Source organism: Orussus abietinus, unplaced genomic scaffold (assembly GCF_000612105.2).
Source record: "Orussus abietinus isolate OABI.00-Male unplaced genomic scaffold, Oabi_2.0 scaffold18, whole genome shotgun sequence".
In the NCBI taxonomy this organism is placed as follows: domain Eukaryota; kingdom Metazoa; phylum Arthropoda; class Insecta; order Hymenoptera; family Orussidae; genus Orussus; species Orussus abietinus.
Window position 1 is genome coordinate 274,042 of NW_019396011.1, and position 14,958 is coordinate 288,999.

Consider the following 14,958-nt stretch of genomic DNA (forward strand, 5'->3'; position numbering starts at 1 on the left):
TCCCACCGTAACGGTATACCAACAAAAATGGTCTTGCGCAGAGGAGGACTACTTCCCCCTCCTTACATATTTATTGTAACTGGTTTAATTACTTATTTACATTATTATTACATGTAGTGGTTGACGCCTCGTATTTTACGTGTAAAATTTTACAATTATCTTGTCCTGGATACTGGATAGGGAATCGGTGAGGGCACGATGTCTATATTTACACAGTAATTTACAGATACGGGAAACTATTTAAGAATTAAAAATACGGAAGAGTCGTGACCGTCGATCGATTTCAAGTATAACATAACGTGCGTACACGTGACAGGGTATATATGATAACAATTCCAAAGGATACCAAGGAATATAGCACAACAACGAAGGACTCGATTGACTGCTCGGTAGCGAGGGATATATCCTGTCGTTTCCAAGGTGGCATGAGATTTTTCTTAATTCTCATCGGAGTGACAACCGATGGCATGGTCACGGAAGCTTAGAAGAATAAATAAAGATATGGCGTGAAAATGTGAGTTGTTCACGTGATATTACTCCCTCTTAAAGTCAACATCGTGTGCGCTTGACTCAGTAATCACAGCCACAGGAAGCAATATTGTGTGTGTATGTGTGTATGCGGTACGCTCGAACAAGTGTGCGAGTCACGTTATTAACGATTCGAACGAAATACTATCGAGTTAGAATCTGCGACATTTAACCCTTTCCCTTTTCTTCTTTAAAGAAACCGAGGAAATCTGTCCTTTAACTTTGACAATACTTTTTTTTTTTTTCACCGCGCCCGTTCGTGCGGGTCGAGGCAAACGAATACTTTTCGGGACATCCTTTTGCCGGCAAAGGTTCCCTGTCGATGGAGGCATTGGGCAATTTAGATCGTTAAGAGAATGTGAAAGTGGCATCAGAAACCTACTGAGCTTTCGAATCGGTCATGAAACTTTTCTCCGACCTAGGTGTACCGAATCGTTTCAAACTTTACAACGTGAACATGGAGTCTATAAGGAAGGTCTTGACCCTCGTGAAATTTCACTTATCAAAAATTTTCAAAATATCGGTAAACAGATTTTAAAAAAATTGAAATCTCATGGGTGTCAGGACCTTTCTCGTAGCCTCTACATTCACGGTGTAAGATTTGAAACGATTCGGCACACCCAGTTCGGAGAAAAGTTTCGCGAACGATTGATCTCTCGGACGCCACTTCCACATCCCTTTAACGATCTCAAGATAATCGTGTTCCGTTAATAACGTCGCAGTTATGTTACTTTTCACGTTTAACGACGAGTCACGCGTGCTACACAACGGTAATGATTTATCACGACACGCGCTCCACCTACTCGTACTAGTCGTATCGACTAAATAAACTAAAGTTATTGTACAGAATCTATCGAGGCTGCAATTCCGACGACATAACGCTTAAATCCACCGTCACGTTTACACGGAGCACATCTTGTCGTTATCAACGGTTTCACCTACGTTCGTAAGTCGATTACACCCCGTAACGTGAATAATTTTCTAATAATTAAAATGAAATGACTGGAACGAGAGCAGCTATATTAATATCGTTTATCGTTATTTCTATTCCCAGGTTGGTTTTTTCCAATCTGTACTCAATGGAACTATCCATAGTTCACTTTTAATCGTTAAGGGATACCCATTCGACGCGAGCCGAAACGCGTCCGGAATTTCGTCGTGGTTTCTCCCCGTGAACGATCGGGCGGATCGCTTATATATCGGACAGCAGCCAATTATACCGGTGCATGTTAATCTAACATTAACCGAGATGATTTAACCTGAGAATGATCCCTCTTACGAAACATTCCACCTCGCGGATGGAACGGACCGATGGTAGATACAAGATGTCGCTAATTTTAACGGGTACGGAGTACGCTTCGTAGAAAACATCGCGTTCGATGTGACGAACCAGTTTTGCGTTAACGTCATCTCAAGAATATCAATAATAACGCATCTATTTCGAATGTTATGCGATCGTAGGTCGTGGATATTATTTAATAACCGCTGACAACTTCCCCGATTTATTTCCGACCTTGGCGCGCGTATTCCGATATCGTCCTGCGCGATGCGCCGCGAGAATATTCTCTCGATAGGGGGGAAGAAAAACCTGACAAGTTGGACAACTTCCTTCTCGTTGCAGCCAGTGCACGTGTAAACCCACACCGAACCCGCCGTCTCTCGCGTGCGTCGCGATTCGTCACGATCATTGGAAATTCTACGCCGGAACTCAAAAGCTACGTTGGGGCGTGAAGAAAAGTACCGCAAACGTCCCACAAGAGTACCAGAATTTTTCATCCTCCTGCAATAGTTTTCACGGAAGCAAGAGAAGCCCGAGGCGGATCTTTCCTTTCTTCCGTCCAAGATCCCCGTGAACCGACTTTGCCCGCGACCTGCACTTGGCTCCGCGCGAGTTCTCGCAAGAAATTGTCACCCCGCAATAACAACGAGTCAACGGTCGAATTAACAAAATAACGCGGTCGTTTGGGGGTAATAAACTCTCGAAAGTGTAAAAAAAAATCCGTAGGCTCCGGGCGGTCGTCGTCCTGACCGCCTAACTCCTGGACACGTCGAGTAGCACGGGGCCGGAGGTTTTCCCCTTGAAGTAGAGTCCGGCGCCCTGAAAGCTGCTCGGTCTTGCGGCGGTCGGGGCTTGGGACGGTCCCACGGCGCAAGAACCGTCTTCCGTTTCCGTTCCGCTGTGCGCTTCGTTGTGCCGTCTCAACGCGTATTTAAAGAACTCGTACCTGCGAAACGCGATTGACCATTATCCATCCATCACCATTCGATGTACCGAGCTTTCGTAATGACAAATGAGGATCTTCTCGGGTTTTTTGCCACTTATCTATCCTATCGCTTAATTTTTTAGTACCGGTACTCCTTTGCGGGCGCAGCTTACTTCCGGTAACATTTACAGGAATTAGCTCCTCCACCTAACGCCTAACCGTGAGCACGTACTGTAGCAATGCCTTCTCTGTCTTATAAGCTCTATGCGTCGAGCGCATTCCTACTTTTCCTCGTCCACTTGCCGAGTACGCGGAAGTCACCGGGAAAAGTCGGAACGCGATATCGAGCGAATACGCGTCATGCGTTAAATAAACCCGAGGAAGGGTTGGGTAATTTTGCATTTTCCGAGGATTTCGACGTATATTACGTAAAAGCCAAGTAGTTTACCGTGGGAAACCGGGAAATAACGTTTCCAATATGGCGGACGCCGCGGATGCGCGATATATGTATCCGCGTAATTATAAACGTTTTTTAGCGAGCGGGTACACGTAGAAAAATACGTATATTAGATGACGTATTTATATCTGCCCAACCCTGGACTCGGACCATTTCCAATGTGAGGAAAACCCGAGGGTAATTTTGCGGATTCGCTATGATTCCCTGGATTCGCTCGAGCGGTAGCGCCAGACGATAGAGATAATTCTTATCGAGCGACGATAAGAAACGCGCGTTTGCTCGGCAAACATGGCGTGCTTTGCCGATGAGCGCCCACTCGAGGAAAACGCGGCGAAGGTGGATTCGTATGTATACTCACGTCGACCAGCATATCGCCGTGGCTGGCATCTGATAGAGGATCCTGGCGCTTAAGCCCCTAAAGTAGCCTCGCAATCCCCTGAACCTGTAGATCATTTTGAAGGCGTCTATCATGCCCTGTGCCCGAACTCCACCTTGTTGCGTATTTAGAACCGTCTTGCAGACATCGAGCGGCATCGTAATGGCCGCCGCCACCATTCCCGCCATCGCACCTACGATTTTTATAACGCGTTTCAAGTATCTTCCGTTACGAATTGCCGATCACTCCCTTGCAACCGACTTGTGATCTTGCCAACCAACGGGCAAGTAGAAAAAAAGGAGCGACACTCACCGGAAATCATGTGCGCCTTCGGATTGTATGCATGCTCAGGATTCGTGATGGACTGTGCAATTTCGTAGGCGATAAAGTGGATGCTTTGAAAAGGCACGTTCATGGCCAGCTGAGTCGTGTAACTTCGGTAAAACGCGAAGATACCTTCCGTCTTGTATATGTGTTGCATGCAGCTTAACATGTTCCTGTACGGGGAGTTGTACAATTGCAGGCGCTGCTTGATCACTGCGAGCGGAGAGACGAATTTTGTGGATCTACTTGTCACTCTTATTAATTAGTAAATATTGAGTTAAGGAATAAATTCCCGTTAATTACGTTACGCTGCGTTAAAAACGGCGGGAACTTATTTCTCCACCCAACGGTTGGTAAATGCTTCTGGTCCTTTCACGCATCGATAGGACACCGAGGCTTACCTTCGGCTGGATTCATGATTCCGTCATGAAGAATCGTGGCTACGCAACCGGCGACCCCATAAATCAGATGATTGAACTGTACAGGTGACCTGGGACCGATCATTTTGTCTTTTATGAATTCGTAGCACGAAAAGTAGAGGGCATGAGCAGGAACTGCTCCAGCCATCATGACACCTACACCCCTCAAGGGCCGAAAAGGTCCTTCCTGTCGAATCATTTTGCTTAAAATTTCTCTCACTCCTCCTCTTCCGCCTGGCCCAGGTGTGAACGCCTGCATTCTGGTCTGTGGAGATATTTGCAAATGTTAATGGATGCCTTTATGGTACTTTGAGAAATTTAAATGTTAATAACTCCGACAGTTTCTTGGACTCGTAAAAGTGCGACGCCCTCGTATTGCATTGCTTATTTACATTTAACGTTAATCAAAGTTGGGGAAATAAGGCACAGAGATAGATGCGTCAATTTGTTATCCGAAGGGAATTCTGAAATAAATGTTGCAGGTAAAATAGATGAGGTATCATAGCTTCTCTTTTTTCCTAGTCGCATGACTTGCAATAACTGGAGGCAGGCATTATTTTACGTCTTCCAGAAGAAGCTAAACGTCACGACTAGTTGTCAAACATGACTCGGCAGTTGTTAACTTGATCGCATGAATAGAAATCCTTGATAATTCTATAGAAAGTAACCATGTTTAAATTAAATCTTGGTCAAACCATGTCGTACGAAAAACTCAGGCAATTAGATGTAACAAGCGGGATAAACCCCATTATAGGACTTTTAAGGAATTAATCGAAAGAGTAAAAGATTCGGCGACGATCGGATGCCACCTTAGTTCACGCGTGGATCAAAAATAGAATCTACCGTACAAGAACGGTGCGTTATATAATGGCTCTTGGGAAAGGTGTAGCAAAGGAAAGCTTGACATACCACCGCCGCAAAGCGTTAATACTCTGCATTTTCCAGAGTTAGCATAAACGATTCACTCGAATCGTGAGAAATTCATTGGTATTGCCATCACTGGCACGAGAAAAGCTGTTTATACCGAGACGCTCGATCCGGTACCCGTTATATCCTAGACATTGTATAAGATATGCCAACGGTCTGCATTCGAAAGACTCGTATGGGGTATCGTCACCTCCATGGGCTGGATCGACTAACCCTTCCAAAAGGAAAATTCCAAGCCTGGATCTATCTCATTCCAGAAACATAGAACATAAGAACTACATATGCCGTTAGAATCTATATTTGCACGAGACAATCGGAGTGCCTCAGAGATAAGGAGTACACATCGAAGAGATGGGCTCTCAATAAGAGGCCATTGAGAGTAAAACTTCCTGTTAAGAAAATAGCCTCGGCGCAAACGAAATACGTTCCATCCGAGCTCGTTCCATGCTCGCGGGCGACTCATGGAATCGACTACACGTCGAACGATCGCATAAAGTGCACAGACGAGATTACGTCGAGAAGAAGGTGCCATCGCCGTTCGGGAAGAATGGAAGAGCGAGCGGTCAGCCCCGATCCTGAGTTAGCGTCGGAGTCGTATGACGCGTTCGGGGATTATGTAAAGCCTCGAAATAACCCGAGTTAAGTGGAGCCGGACTACCTTGACACTGTCAATAGGATACATGACACAGTGTTCCATGACTCCGGCAAAAGCCCCGGCAATCATGTGGACGCCGACCGAGGCGGTGGGCAGGCTCTCGTACTCGTCGACGTTCATGGTCCTGCGATCGGTCCCTCTTAGCGAGCGGCGAGCGGCGAGTGGCGAGCGACGAGTGGAGCGCGTCCGCGACGCACTCACGTGTCCGCTGGCGAGGCCGCCGCTGACCGCCGCGAGCGCGTCGAGTCCTGTCTCGTCTCTCGGAAGAGGTCGACGATGTCCGAGACACGCGGCCGCGACCTCCCCAACCTCAGCTGGAGCACCCCGAGACCCGTCCGGCCCCGTTGGCCCCGTTGGCACCGTCCACGGCTTACGTTGCGCTGCGTCGCGCCCGGACTGCGAGTCGTCCGGCGCTCTACGCAGCGCGCGACCCCCACCACCGCTCCCGCCGAAGATTACCGTCTAGGGAAAAGGGAAAAACCCGGCGATTCGTCGAGTGACGTCGCTAACCTTACCGATTTACATCAAACGAGATCGCGTCCGATCCACCGCGACTCGGCGCGTTTACCTCCGAGGATTCGTCGAGACTCGATTAGAGAGGTTAGGAGAGACCGAGGAGCACGTGGCGCGCGTGCGTTTCGTCGCCGCGCGAGCCTACGGAGGCGCTACCGTAGTCCACGTAGCTACGAAACGAGACGAGGTTCCAGAACGTTCCACCGTCGGCGAGTAACGTAACGTCGGTAACGTAAAACTCCGACCGACCGCCGGGAATCCTATCAAACCGACCGAGTCGCCTAAAATAAATGCGCAGCCCGCGTGCGGGATCTTCCCCTCCATTCCCAATCATTTAGTACTATGATTTAGTACGTGACTGACAGAGCTTGCGAGTGGCCGCGAATAATAAGGAGTGACCCCGTCAACCGGTCGGCTCGATATGCTTCCACGCTTCCGTTCGACGAGGTATGTAGATTGCAAACGAGTATTTGAATCACGAGCCCGTGTCAATGAACCGAAAAGATGAAGAGGTTAGAATTGCTGTACTTTCAGATAGACGAGTCGGTAGAGCACGATTCGGAGGGTCTGCACCGCCGGGTCTTGATTTCTTCCTCTTCATGTCCGATTTACCCGGATCGGTGACATTCGTTACGGAGGTGATCTGATGACTCGCTATGACGCGCGTCCGGTCATTATACCACGACGTTATGACTTCAGGTGAGTATGCTCGTTTTCCCTGAACTTCGGGCTTCCGCTGCCGGCCTTTCTCGTGTAGGAAACCGTTACGATACCGCAATTAGAAACCACTGGTAGTCACCGACAACCAGGTATTTTATATTTTCGCACGTTGGGAGGACAGCTCGAGTGCCCTGCATCTTCCGTTCTAAATATGCTCCGTTTGTGCATCTCTTCTTTAGCAGGTACCGTTCCGATATCGTAGCCAGCTGATAACACCGATACGTACTCGGTATCTTGGTACTTGTTGATAGCACTTGCTGCGAGTCGCTCGAATGTCGACTTCGTTTTGAGTAGTCCAAGGTTGACGGGTCAAGTAATTACTTGATGCAAAAGTAATCAGTTATTTTTCTGGGCTGAATGGGATTGCGAGAAAAATTATGTCCTTGGATAGGAATTCTCAGAAGAAGCGTATTAAAAAAAGATTATCGCACACGGTCATTTTAGTTCTTGCTCGTCTATTATGAATGTGTACTTTATAGTTTCCATTAATGTCGAAATGACCATCGTTTCATAATTATGAGGGATTCTGAGATTTCCTCCGCATCTATCAATGCATTTTGCAATCGGTTGAATAAAATCACATGTTTACGAAGGTGTACTTTGAACGGACTGATTGCATTTAAATAGAAATAATGTACAGTATATCACGGCAAGGTATAAGGGAATCAAGGAATGAAAGACATTCTCTGTTCACATGAGAATATGGTAACTCGACGAATCACAAGATAAACTCTGGAATATAAAAACTGTAGTTTTTGTAATCAACTGTCGATTAAGTAACGGAGTGGATAGATAAGCGATTGCTCGTCTCCGAGTTCTATACTTCCAGTACCTTTAAAATTGTGGAATTTAACTTCTTGGCATTTCAAATTACCAATGGTTTAGGCTTAAAAACGTGCTGATAATTTTTGGTCACTTTCATGGCCATGAGGGAAGCTTGTAACCAGTTATGTAAAATCGATAGCAGCTTAAATTATGAAATGAGCTGAATTTAAATTTAACAAACAGAAATATCATAGCATGTTATAGTCACCTAGCTACGTGCAGTCGAATATCAAGTTAGGTCAAGAGTTTCGCTTATGCTAATGTGTCACACGCGTTTTGCTCGTGCCATGAATAATTTAAAAGGTAACCTTTGACTTATTACGCGTTTGAAGATAAATCTATATGTTGCTAGCTCAAAACATTCTAATTTCCCTAATTGTTGCAACAAAATAAACGTATACATCGTGTTAAAAGTGTCACTTCGTGTATAACGATTTTAAATGCCTTTTTCTGACTCTGACCTGGAAATAGCCATTAATCATTCCCGTTAATATTCATTTGGGTGGTTTCTATGTTTTTTTCAGTGAGGAAGCCGTTTGTTGTATTGCGGATATCTGCAGTAAATAGTCCAATGCTCAACGATGAGTCCACATTCTTGTAAGGATCGCTCGCGCAGGAAAGCCATGGCATCCAATGGATATCCCAGTGATACAGCGTCGACCGAACAGATCGAAAGTAACTCACCACCTTGTGAGTCGATTAATTGTATGTGTGCTTAGATTAGTCACCTTGTTTGTTGATTTGTTCTACTATTCACGCCACTTGATTCACAAAGTCGTCGGTTTGCTCGGGGTAAAAACGTGCTTGAGTTTCTCACGTTAAGTTGTCCAATGAAGTTTTTGATTTATTGCCTGGCAGTAGTTCGGAGTGAATATATTTAGCCGATTTGATTTGAATAACTCATTGTGTTCACTGACATTTGACATAGGATAATTTGCATGTGCACTGGCAAAAGTAGAATCATTATCTTATCCTGAAAGAATATCGGTATACAAGCATATATTGAAAAAAGTTTCCCTCATCGATATTAGTAAAAATCATTTGATGATCGCATTAACTCACCATAGAGTATTAGGGCGAGCATTTCACAAGGTAATGATAATCCGTTAACACTTTTTTGTTAAGCGATGCCATGGTTCGGAATGGACATCGGAGGAACCCTGTGCAAGTTGGTATACTTTGAACCGAAAGACATTACTAGAGATGAAGCCGACACAGAGGTAGAGACTTTGAAAAACATTCGACGATACCTTACAAAAAATTCAGCTTATGGAAAAACAGGTCATCGGGATACTCATCTGCAGGTAATTCGTCGGATGAGACGCGCGTCTGGTTTTCAACTTTAACGATTGCTTGACATCGCAGATGGACAATGTCTCTATAAGAGGCAGAAGAGGTACGCTGCACTTCGTCAGGTTTCCCACCAGCGAAATGGGGAATTTTTTGGCTCTCGCTAAATCCAAGGGCATGGCAACTCTCGTCACGACGGTCTGTGCCACGGGAGGAGGTGCCTACAAGTTCGAAGAAAACTTCAAGAAAGTACGATACCTCCTTTTAACTCCCACGATTCGTCGGACCAAATCTCACAAGGGAAATCGCTCGGTTTCAGGAAGTGAACATGAGCTTGGCGAAATTCGACGAACTGGACAGCCTGATACGCGGCATGCTTTACATAGAAACGACGAATCCCCGCGAGTGCTACTATTGGTCGCATCCAACGGAAGATAGCAGGTGCCAAAAAGTCCCGTACGATTTCTCCGAGCCTTATCCATTCCTGGTACGTCGTGTCGACAATCCCTGGAATCGAGCGATAACGCTCCGGCTTAAACGCTGAATTCACGTTCCGTTTAAAAATTCATTTTCAGCTTGTGAATATAGGATCTGGCGTGAGCATCCTCGCGGTCTATGGTCCGGATAACTACAAGAGAATATCTGGAACAAGGTAGGTCGTACGTACGCTTCGCCTCTTTCTTTATTTTTATTTATTTTTTTTTTTATTCCATCATTGATTATACATTTTTTGCGCTTTCTCAGCGACACTTGAAACCACTCCATGTTGAACACAGTTTAGGTGGCGGGACTTTTCTGGGATTGTGCTGCCTCCTCACCGGGTGCAACAGCTTCGAAGAAGCGATAGAACTGGCCACCGGCGGGGACAATACCAGAGTAGACAAACTAGTTAGAGACATTTATGGAGGAGACTACGGTCCCTTTGGACTTACCGGGGATCTCGTTGCGAGCAGGTAACCTTTTCAGGAAGAATTCCACGCGCTCGTTTTTTTTAACGATGACTTCGCAGTACTAACGGACTTCTGGCTCCTAACCTTTCTCCGGCTTCTCTAATATTGGGTTTCCTTTGGTAGCTCTGCATCCCCCAGCTTGCTTGGCTTCGGTTTCATCTCTACTAACATTCTTTTTGTAGATGGCCCTTATAGTTTTTCCGTTGTCTAATAATTACCTATGTATTAAGCTTTGACCGTGTACACAGTTTTGGCCAGATGAACTCGAAAGATCGCAGGAACGCGGTCAGCAAGGAGGACCTCGCGAGGGCGACCCTTGTGACGATAACCAATAATATCGGGTCAATCGCTCGCATGTGCGCGGTCAACGAGAAGATCGAAAGGGTAATTGACGTTTCTCGAAAAAAAAAAAAAAATGACTTTCCTGAAATTTATAAGACCTTGTAATCCAGGATATTTCAACGCGTCTTTCCTTTGACCTGACTAGGTGGTGTTCGTTGGAAACTTCTTGAGAGTCAATCCCATATCGATGAAGCTGCTGGCTTACGCCATGGATTATTGGTCCAATGGAACCTTGAAGGCATTATTTTTGGAACACGAGGTGAGACGTCATATGCAATCCTTATCATTTCGATGGACCTCTAGAATAATGCAGGATGCAAGGAGATTCTAAAATAATTTTCTTCCTAGGGTTATTTCGGAGCGGTGGGCTGTCTACTGCAGTTCAACGGCACGACGCACTAGAGACATCCGTCAAGATGGATTCCACAGTACATAGCATTCCAGAATCTGAAGAAATTGAAAACAAGATTTAACGTGACGTCGGTGCAAAATTCAATTGCGCGTCCACGTCATCGTGATCGACTTCTCGGGGATGGGTACGGAGCCGGACAAGAGCGAGCAAATCGAGTCTTCTTAGCACGTAATTCCCGTAGAACGAGGTCGTTGATTAAACGCCTCGGGCGAACGTCACACGCGAGTTTCGAGTAATACGACCTCGGTTCGTTGACATCAAATGAACGCAAGCTTGATGTAAGAGCGCACGCAACAAGGGCACAAAATTCATTAGTCCACGTGGTATTAGGAAAGCAAATGCCATTTTCACCCCACCTTATCCTTAAAAATGACGTCTCACTCCCTCGATACGCATCGTCGAGGATTCGCATGGGCGAAACGCGCGAATCCGAGAAAGTAATTCGATGATTCTCTGAAATCGTGCTCAGCGAGGGCTCGTGTTTCTCGGTTATGTAAACGCACACCGTTGGTTGTGCAAAGCTTTCGACTATTTTGCAGGGGTAGCGTCGACATATCTAGACTCGATTGGGTCGTCGATTTAGGCGAGTTTGTCATCGTCGAGGAGGAAACTTGTCCAATCTCGAAGTCGGCGGTCAGGTACTCTTGTACATACACACGTGATTAATATGCAATGCATAGCGTACTACTATTCTGCGGATCCTGAGTCCGCAGTTTTATTATGAGGTGCACGTAAAACGGTTTCGAGTTTCCGTGCACTCGGGTTAGATGCTTCCTGCAATTCTTTAATTCTCACCGACGTGGCGAGATTACCCTTGAGGCCATTGCCTGCGTTAAGGTGTTATGAAAGGGTCATTCTATATATTACAAAGATTGAAACGATTCGGTACACCGAGCTCGGAGATAAGTTTCACAAACGAGACCACTTTGACGCCACTTTCACATCACCTTAAGTTTAGGTGTACCCAATTACGTACCGTGGTGGGCACAATTAATTAGTTTTACATTGGTGACGTTTTTACTTGTTTATAGGTCATATTAAATTATCCAGAAATTGCGCGTCTCTCTCCTACCGGTTAAGCAATTGTAAATACGTCACGACGGTCGTCTGCGACCGACAAGTTTAGTTGAGAGTTTAGATGAAATTTCATCGATGTTTGCCCATCGCTCGTTATGCACGCGCACCGAATTAACGTTAATTGAAGTCATTACCGATAGCGTTCATGGTAAACTGACATATCGATTGTTGTAACGGCGGTTGCGTAATTTATTCCGTTGTTGCGGGCCTAATGAATCAGCTTAATATGAACGTTACGATGCAACTAAATTTCTACTGTATACGTAAGTACATACGTGGTAAATGGATGATTTTTTAAAAATATAATATTCAAAGGAAGTATGTCGCGCTCGTTTGTCGTATTCCACCACATCTACGCTCCCAAGTAAGCTAGAAATTTAGTATGCTTCGGTACGGTCTGTAGACCTAAAGTTTGGATTTCCGTTGCCTAGCAATGCTGAAAGACCCTATTGTATTGAATTTAGTTGGACCGACTCGCGTTCTACGTCGAGCCGTCACTTTGAACGTTTAGATACTCGTCGGTCTCGTTTACTCGGCAATATCTTGGAATTTTCGTGATTTTATGAATACGTTCCCTTGCGGAATCGTATAAAGTGAAGTGCAAGAAGAGAAGTTCAAAGGAAGACGAAAATGGTAAGTCGGCTTAACCGATAAAATTGTAAATTAATTTGATTGAATGACAATGAATTAACCCAGGGCCCGAAAAAGAAAGAGAAGGGAGTAGACTCCGTCGACGGAGTGGACACGTCGAAAATGAACAGGGAACAGCTGGAGCTTTATTCTCGAAAAATTTTGGAGGAAATGGAGCGCGAGAGAGAGGAGCGGAATTTTTTCCAGCTCGAGAGAGACAAATTGAGGACGTTCTGGGAGATCACTAGAAATCAGCTGGAAGAGGCTCGGGCTACTATCAGGTACAATGGTGACGTACCGAGGATTTTTATCTACCTTGCTACGGTTACAAATAGCCGGTTATCGGTCAACGTTTCGGTTATTAATTACCGACCCCTTTAGAAATAAGGAGCGCGAGAAGGAGGAGTTGACGGAGAAGCACGAAGCGGAATTGAAGTTGTATAAGCAGAAAGTCAAGCATCTAATGTACGAACACCAAACGAATCTCTGCGAAACCAAAGCCGAACACATGGTGGCCTTGAAACTCGCTCAAGATGATCATACCGCTCAAGAGAACGAACTCATCAAGGACAAGAAGGACTTGAAGAGACGACAGAAGGAGCAGGAATTGGCGCACATGAACGAGATTCGCGCGTTGAAGTTGGTAAAGAGGTTGAGAAACAAAGTTGAAAATTATCCCGGGGTCTTCGCGTCTCCTGGTTATCCCCTTATTTCAGTCCAATGCCGACGAAATGAGCTCCACGATAAAGAAGTTCGAGGCCGAAACGATGGAGCTCGAGCAGAAGTACGAGCAGAAATTGGCCAATCTGTACGAGTCGCTGATGCTGAAACACAGGATGGAACTGACAGAAGTCGAGGAAAGGAAGAACATGCAGATCGCGAACCTGATAAAAAATCACGAAAAGGCCTTCGCGGACCTGAAGAACTACTACAACGACATAACGCTCAACAACTTGTCCCTGATCAAGAGTCTGAAGGTACTCTCTCGCCTTCTCTTTATAAAGAAATATTTTTAACGAGGGTATACGAACCCGTCGTTCGGCCAGGAACAAATGGAAGTCATGAAGAACCACGAGGAGAGGATGAAGAAGCAAGTGCGCGAGACGACCGGCGAGAATAAAAAATTCTCGGCGGAGCTGAAGACCGCGCAAGAACAAGTGGCCGACCTCTCCCGACAGCTGGCCAATTACGAGAAGGACAAATTATCCTTGACCGTGGGTATCCAATTCGTTATCTGCATTCCGAGTTTAAGGAAGAACCGCCTCGGACTTGATTTTCGCTCCGCCGAATTTTTCAGCACACGAAGAAGCGTCTGACCGTCGCCCTTAAGGACCTGGAGAACCTGAAGTGGGAGAACGAGGTCCTGGAGCTGCGTTTCGAGAAGGTAAGGAGGATCGTTCCGGTTTTAGGGCGATTTCTTCGATTCTTGCGAACGCGTTGCAGTGCCAGAGCGAGCGGGACGAGTTGCACTCGAGGTTCGTTTCGGCGATCCTGGAGCTGCAGCAGAAAACTGGCCTGAAGAACGTCCTGCTGGAGAAGAAACTGGAGAAACTGTCGGACCTGCTGGAGCAACGAGAGGCTCAGATCGGCGAAGTCCTGGCGGCTGCTCAACTGGATCCTGCGGCGATTGTCAACGTTAACAAGAAGCTCGAGGTGACGACGACATTACCGCTCGCTTTCCGGATCGCTTGGCTCGCCGGTTTCCCTTGTTTCGCGTAATCCGTCTCTTTCTACCTCTACTCGCAAATCGAGCCTCCCTCTTCTCCTCCAGGAAATGTTGAATCGCAAGAACACCGCGATACAAGACCTCCAGCACGAGCTGGCGAAAGTCTGCAAGGCGCACGACGACCTGCTGGCGACCTACGAGGGCAAGCTCCAGGAGTACGGCATCCCCGAAGAAGAACTCGGGTTCCAGCCGTTGAGGACAAAATTAATCGGCGCCAAATTGGGCGCAGGACCTGCTGGACTCGTTACGCTAAATCGATAATACCGTTTCCCTTCCACGGAATCGTATCGAAGATCAACGGATATCGTACCCACCTGCCTACGTTATGAGATGTCATCGCAGAACTCTGTAGAATTAAACCCATCGATGCCAGTCTATCCTATATTAAAAAAAAAAATGTTAATCGTATAATTAAAACCACTAAACTCTTTTAATTCCACATAAATCACGAATTTTTTAAAATAAATCCCTAATTTATGGAAATGCATTTCCATAGTTGCATTTCACGTAAGGTGTTCTTAAGCGGCTGCACCTGGTCGTCGCAGTCCTGAGTGCCCGCAGCGTTCCGAACCCCGTAGGCAGA

At 46.0% G+C, this 14,958-nt stretch overlaps 3 protein-coding genes across 7 annotated transcripts; 2 read left to right on the forward strand and 1 right to left on the reverse strand.

Annotated features, from left to right (window-relative positions):
- Positions 1–28: 28 nt before the first annotated feature.
- On the reverse strand, positions 29–6,235 carry LOC105700333 (mitoferrin-1). Its single transcript, XM_012426093.1, has 5 exons — positions 5,894–6,235; positions 4,291–4,573; positions 3,878–4,102; positions 3,548–3,758; positions 29–2,753 (listed from the first exon to the last, which is right to left on the reverse strand). Exons 1-5 carry the CDS (start codon positions 6,008–6,010, stop codon positions 2,561–2,563), a joined length of 1,029 nt encoding a protein of 342 aa, XP_012281516.1. The 5' UTR covers positions 6,011–6,235; the 3' UTR covers positions 29–2,560.
- Positions 6,236–6,392: 157 nt separating this feature from the next.
- Positions 6,393–12,337, forward strand: LOC105700332 (pantothenate kinase 3). Of its 5 annotated transcripts, none has more exons than XM_012426089.2 (11): positions 6,393–6,850; positions 6,921–7,102; positions 8,473–8,653; positions 9,074–9,252; positions 9,314–9,487; positions 9,558–9,725; positions 9,814–9,890; positions 10,015–10,191; positions 10,419–10,572; positions 10,676–10,789; positions 10,879–12,337. In XM_012426089.2, the coding sequence occupies exons 3-11, from the start codon at positions 8,530–8,532 to the stop codon at positions 10,930–10,932; spliced, it is 1,221 nt and encodes a 406-aa protein (XP_012281512.1). In that variant the 5' UTR covers positions 6,393–6,850; positions 6,921–7,102; positions 8,473–8,529; the 3' UTR covers positions 10,933–12,337. The 5 variants fall into 5 exon arrangements, with proteins under 5 accessions (XP_012281512.1, XP_012281511.1, XP_012281515.1 ...); XM_012426088.2 differs by having other exon boundaries at positions 6,938–7,102; XM_012426092.2 differs by having other exon boundaries at positions 6,938–7,102; positions 10,437–10,572.
- Positions 12,338–12,502: 165 nt separating this feature from the next.
- Positions 12,503–14,706, forward strand: LOC105700270 (growth arrest-specific protein 8). Its single transcript, XM_012425948.2, has 8 exons — positions 12,503–12,652; positions 12,716–12,930; positions 13,031–13,292; positions 13,366–13,626; positions 13,696–13,863; positions 13,947–14,033; positions 14,093–14,302; positions 14,421–14,706. Exons 1-8 carry the CDS (start codon positions 12,650–12,652, stop codon positions 14,634–14,636), a joined length of 1,422 nt encoding a protein of 473 aa, XP_012281371.2. The 5' UTR covers positions 12,503–12,649; the 3' UTR covers positions 14,637–14,706.
- The last annotated feature ends 252 nt before the right edge of the window (positions 14,707–14,958 follow it).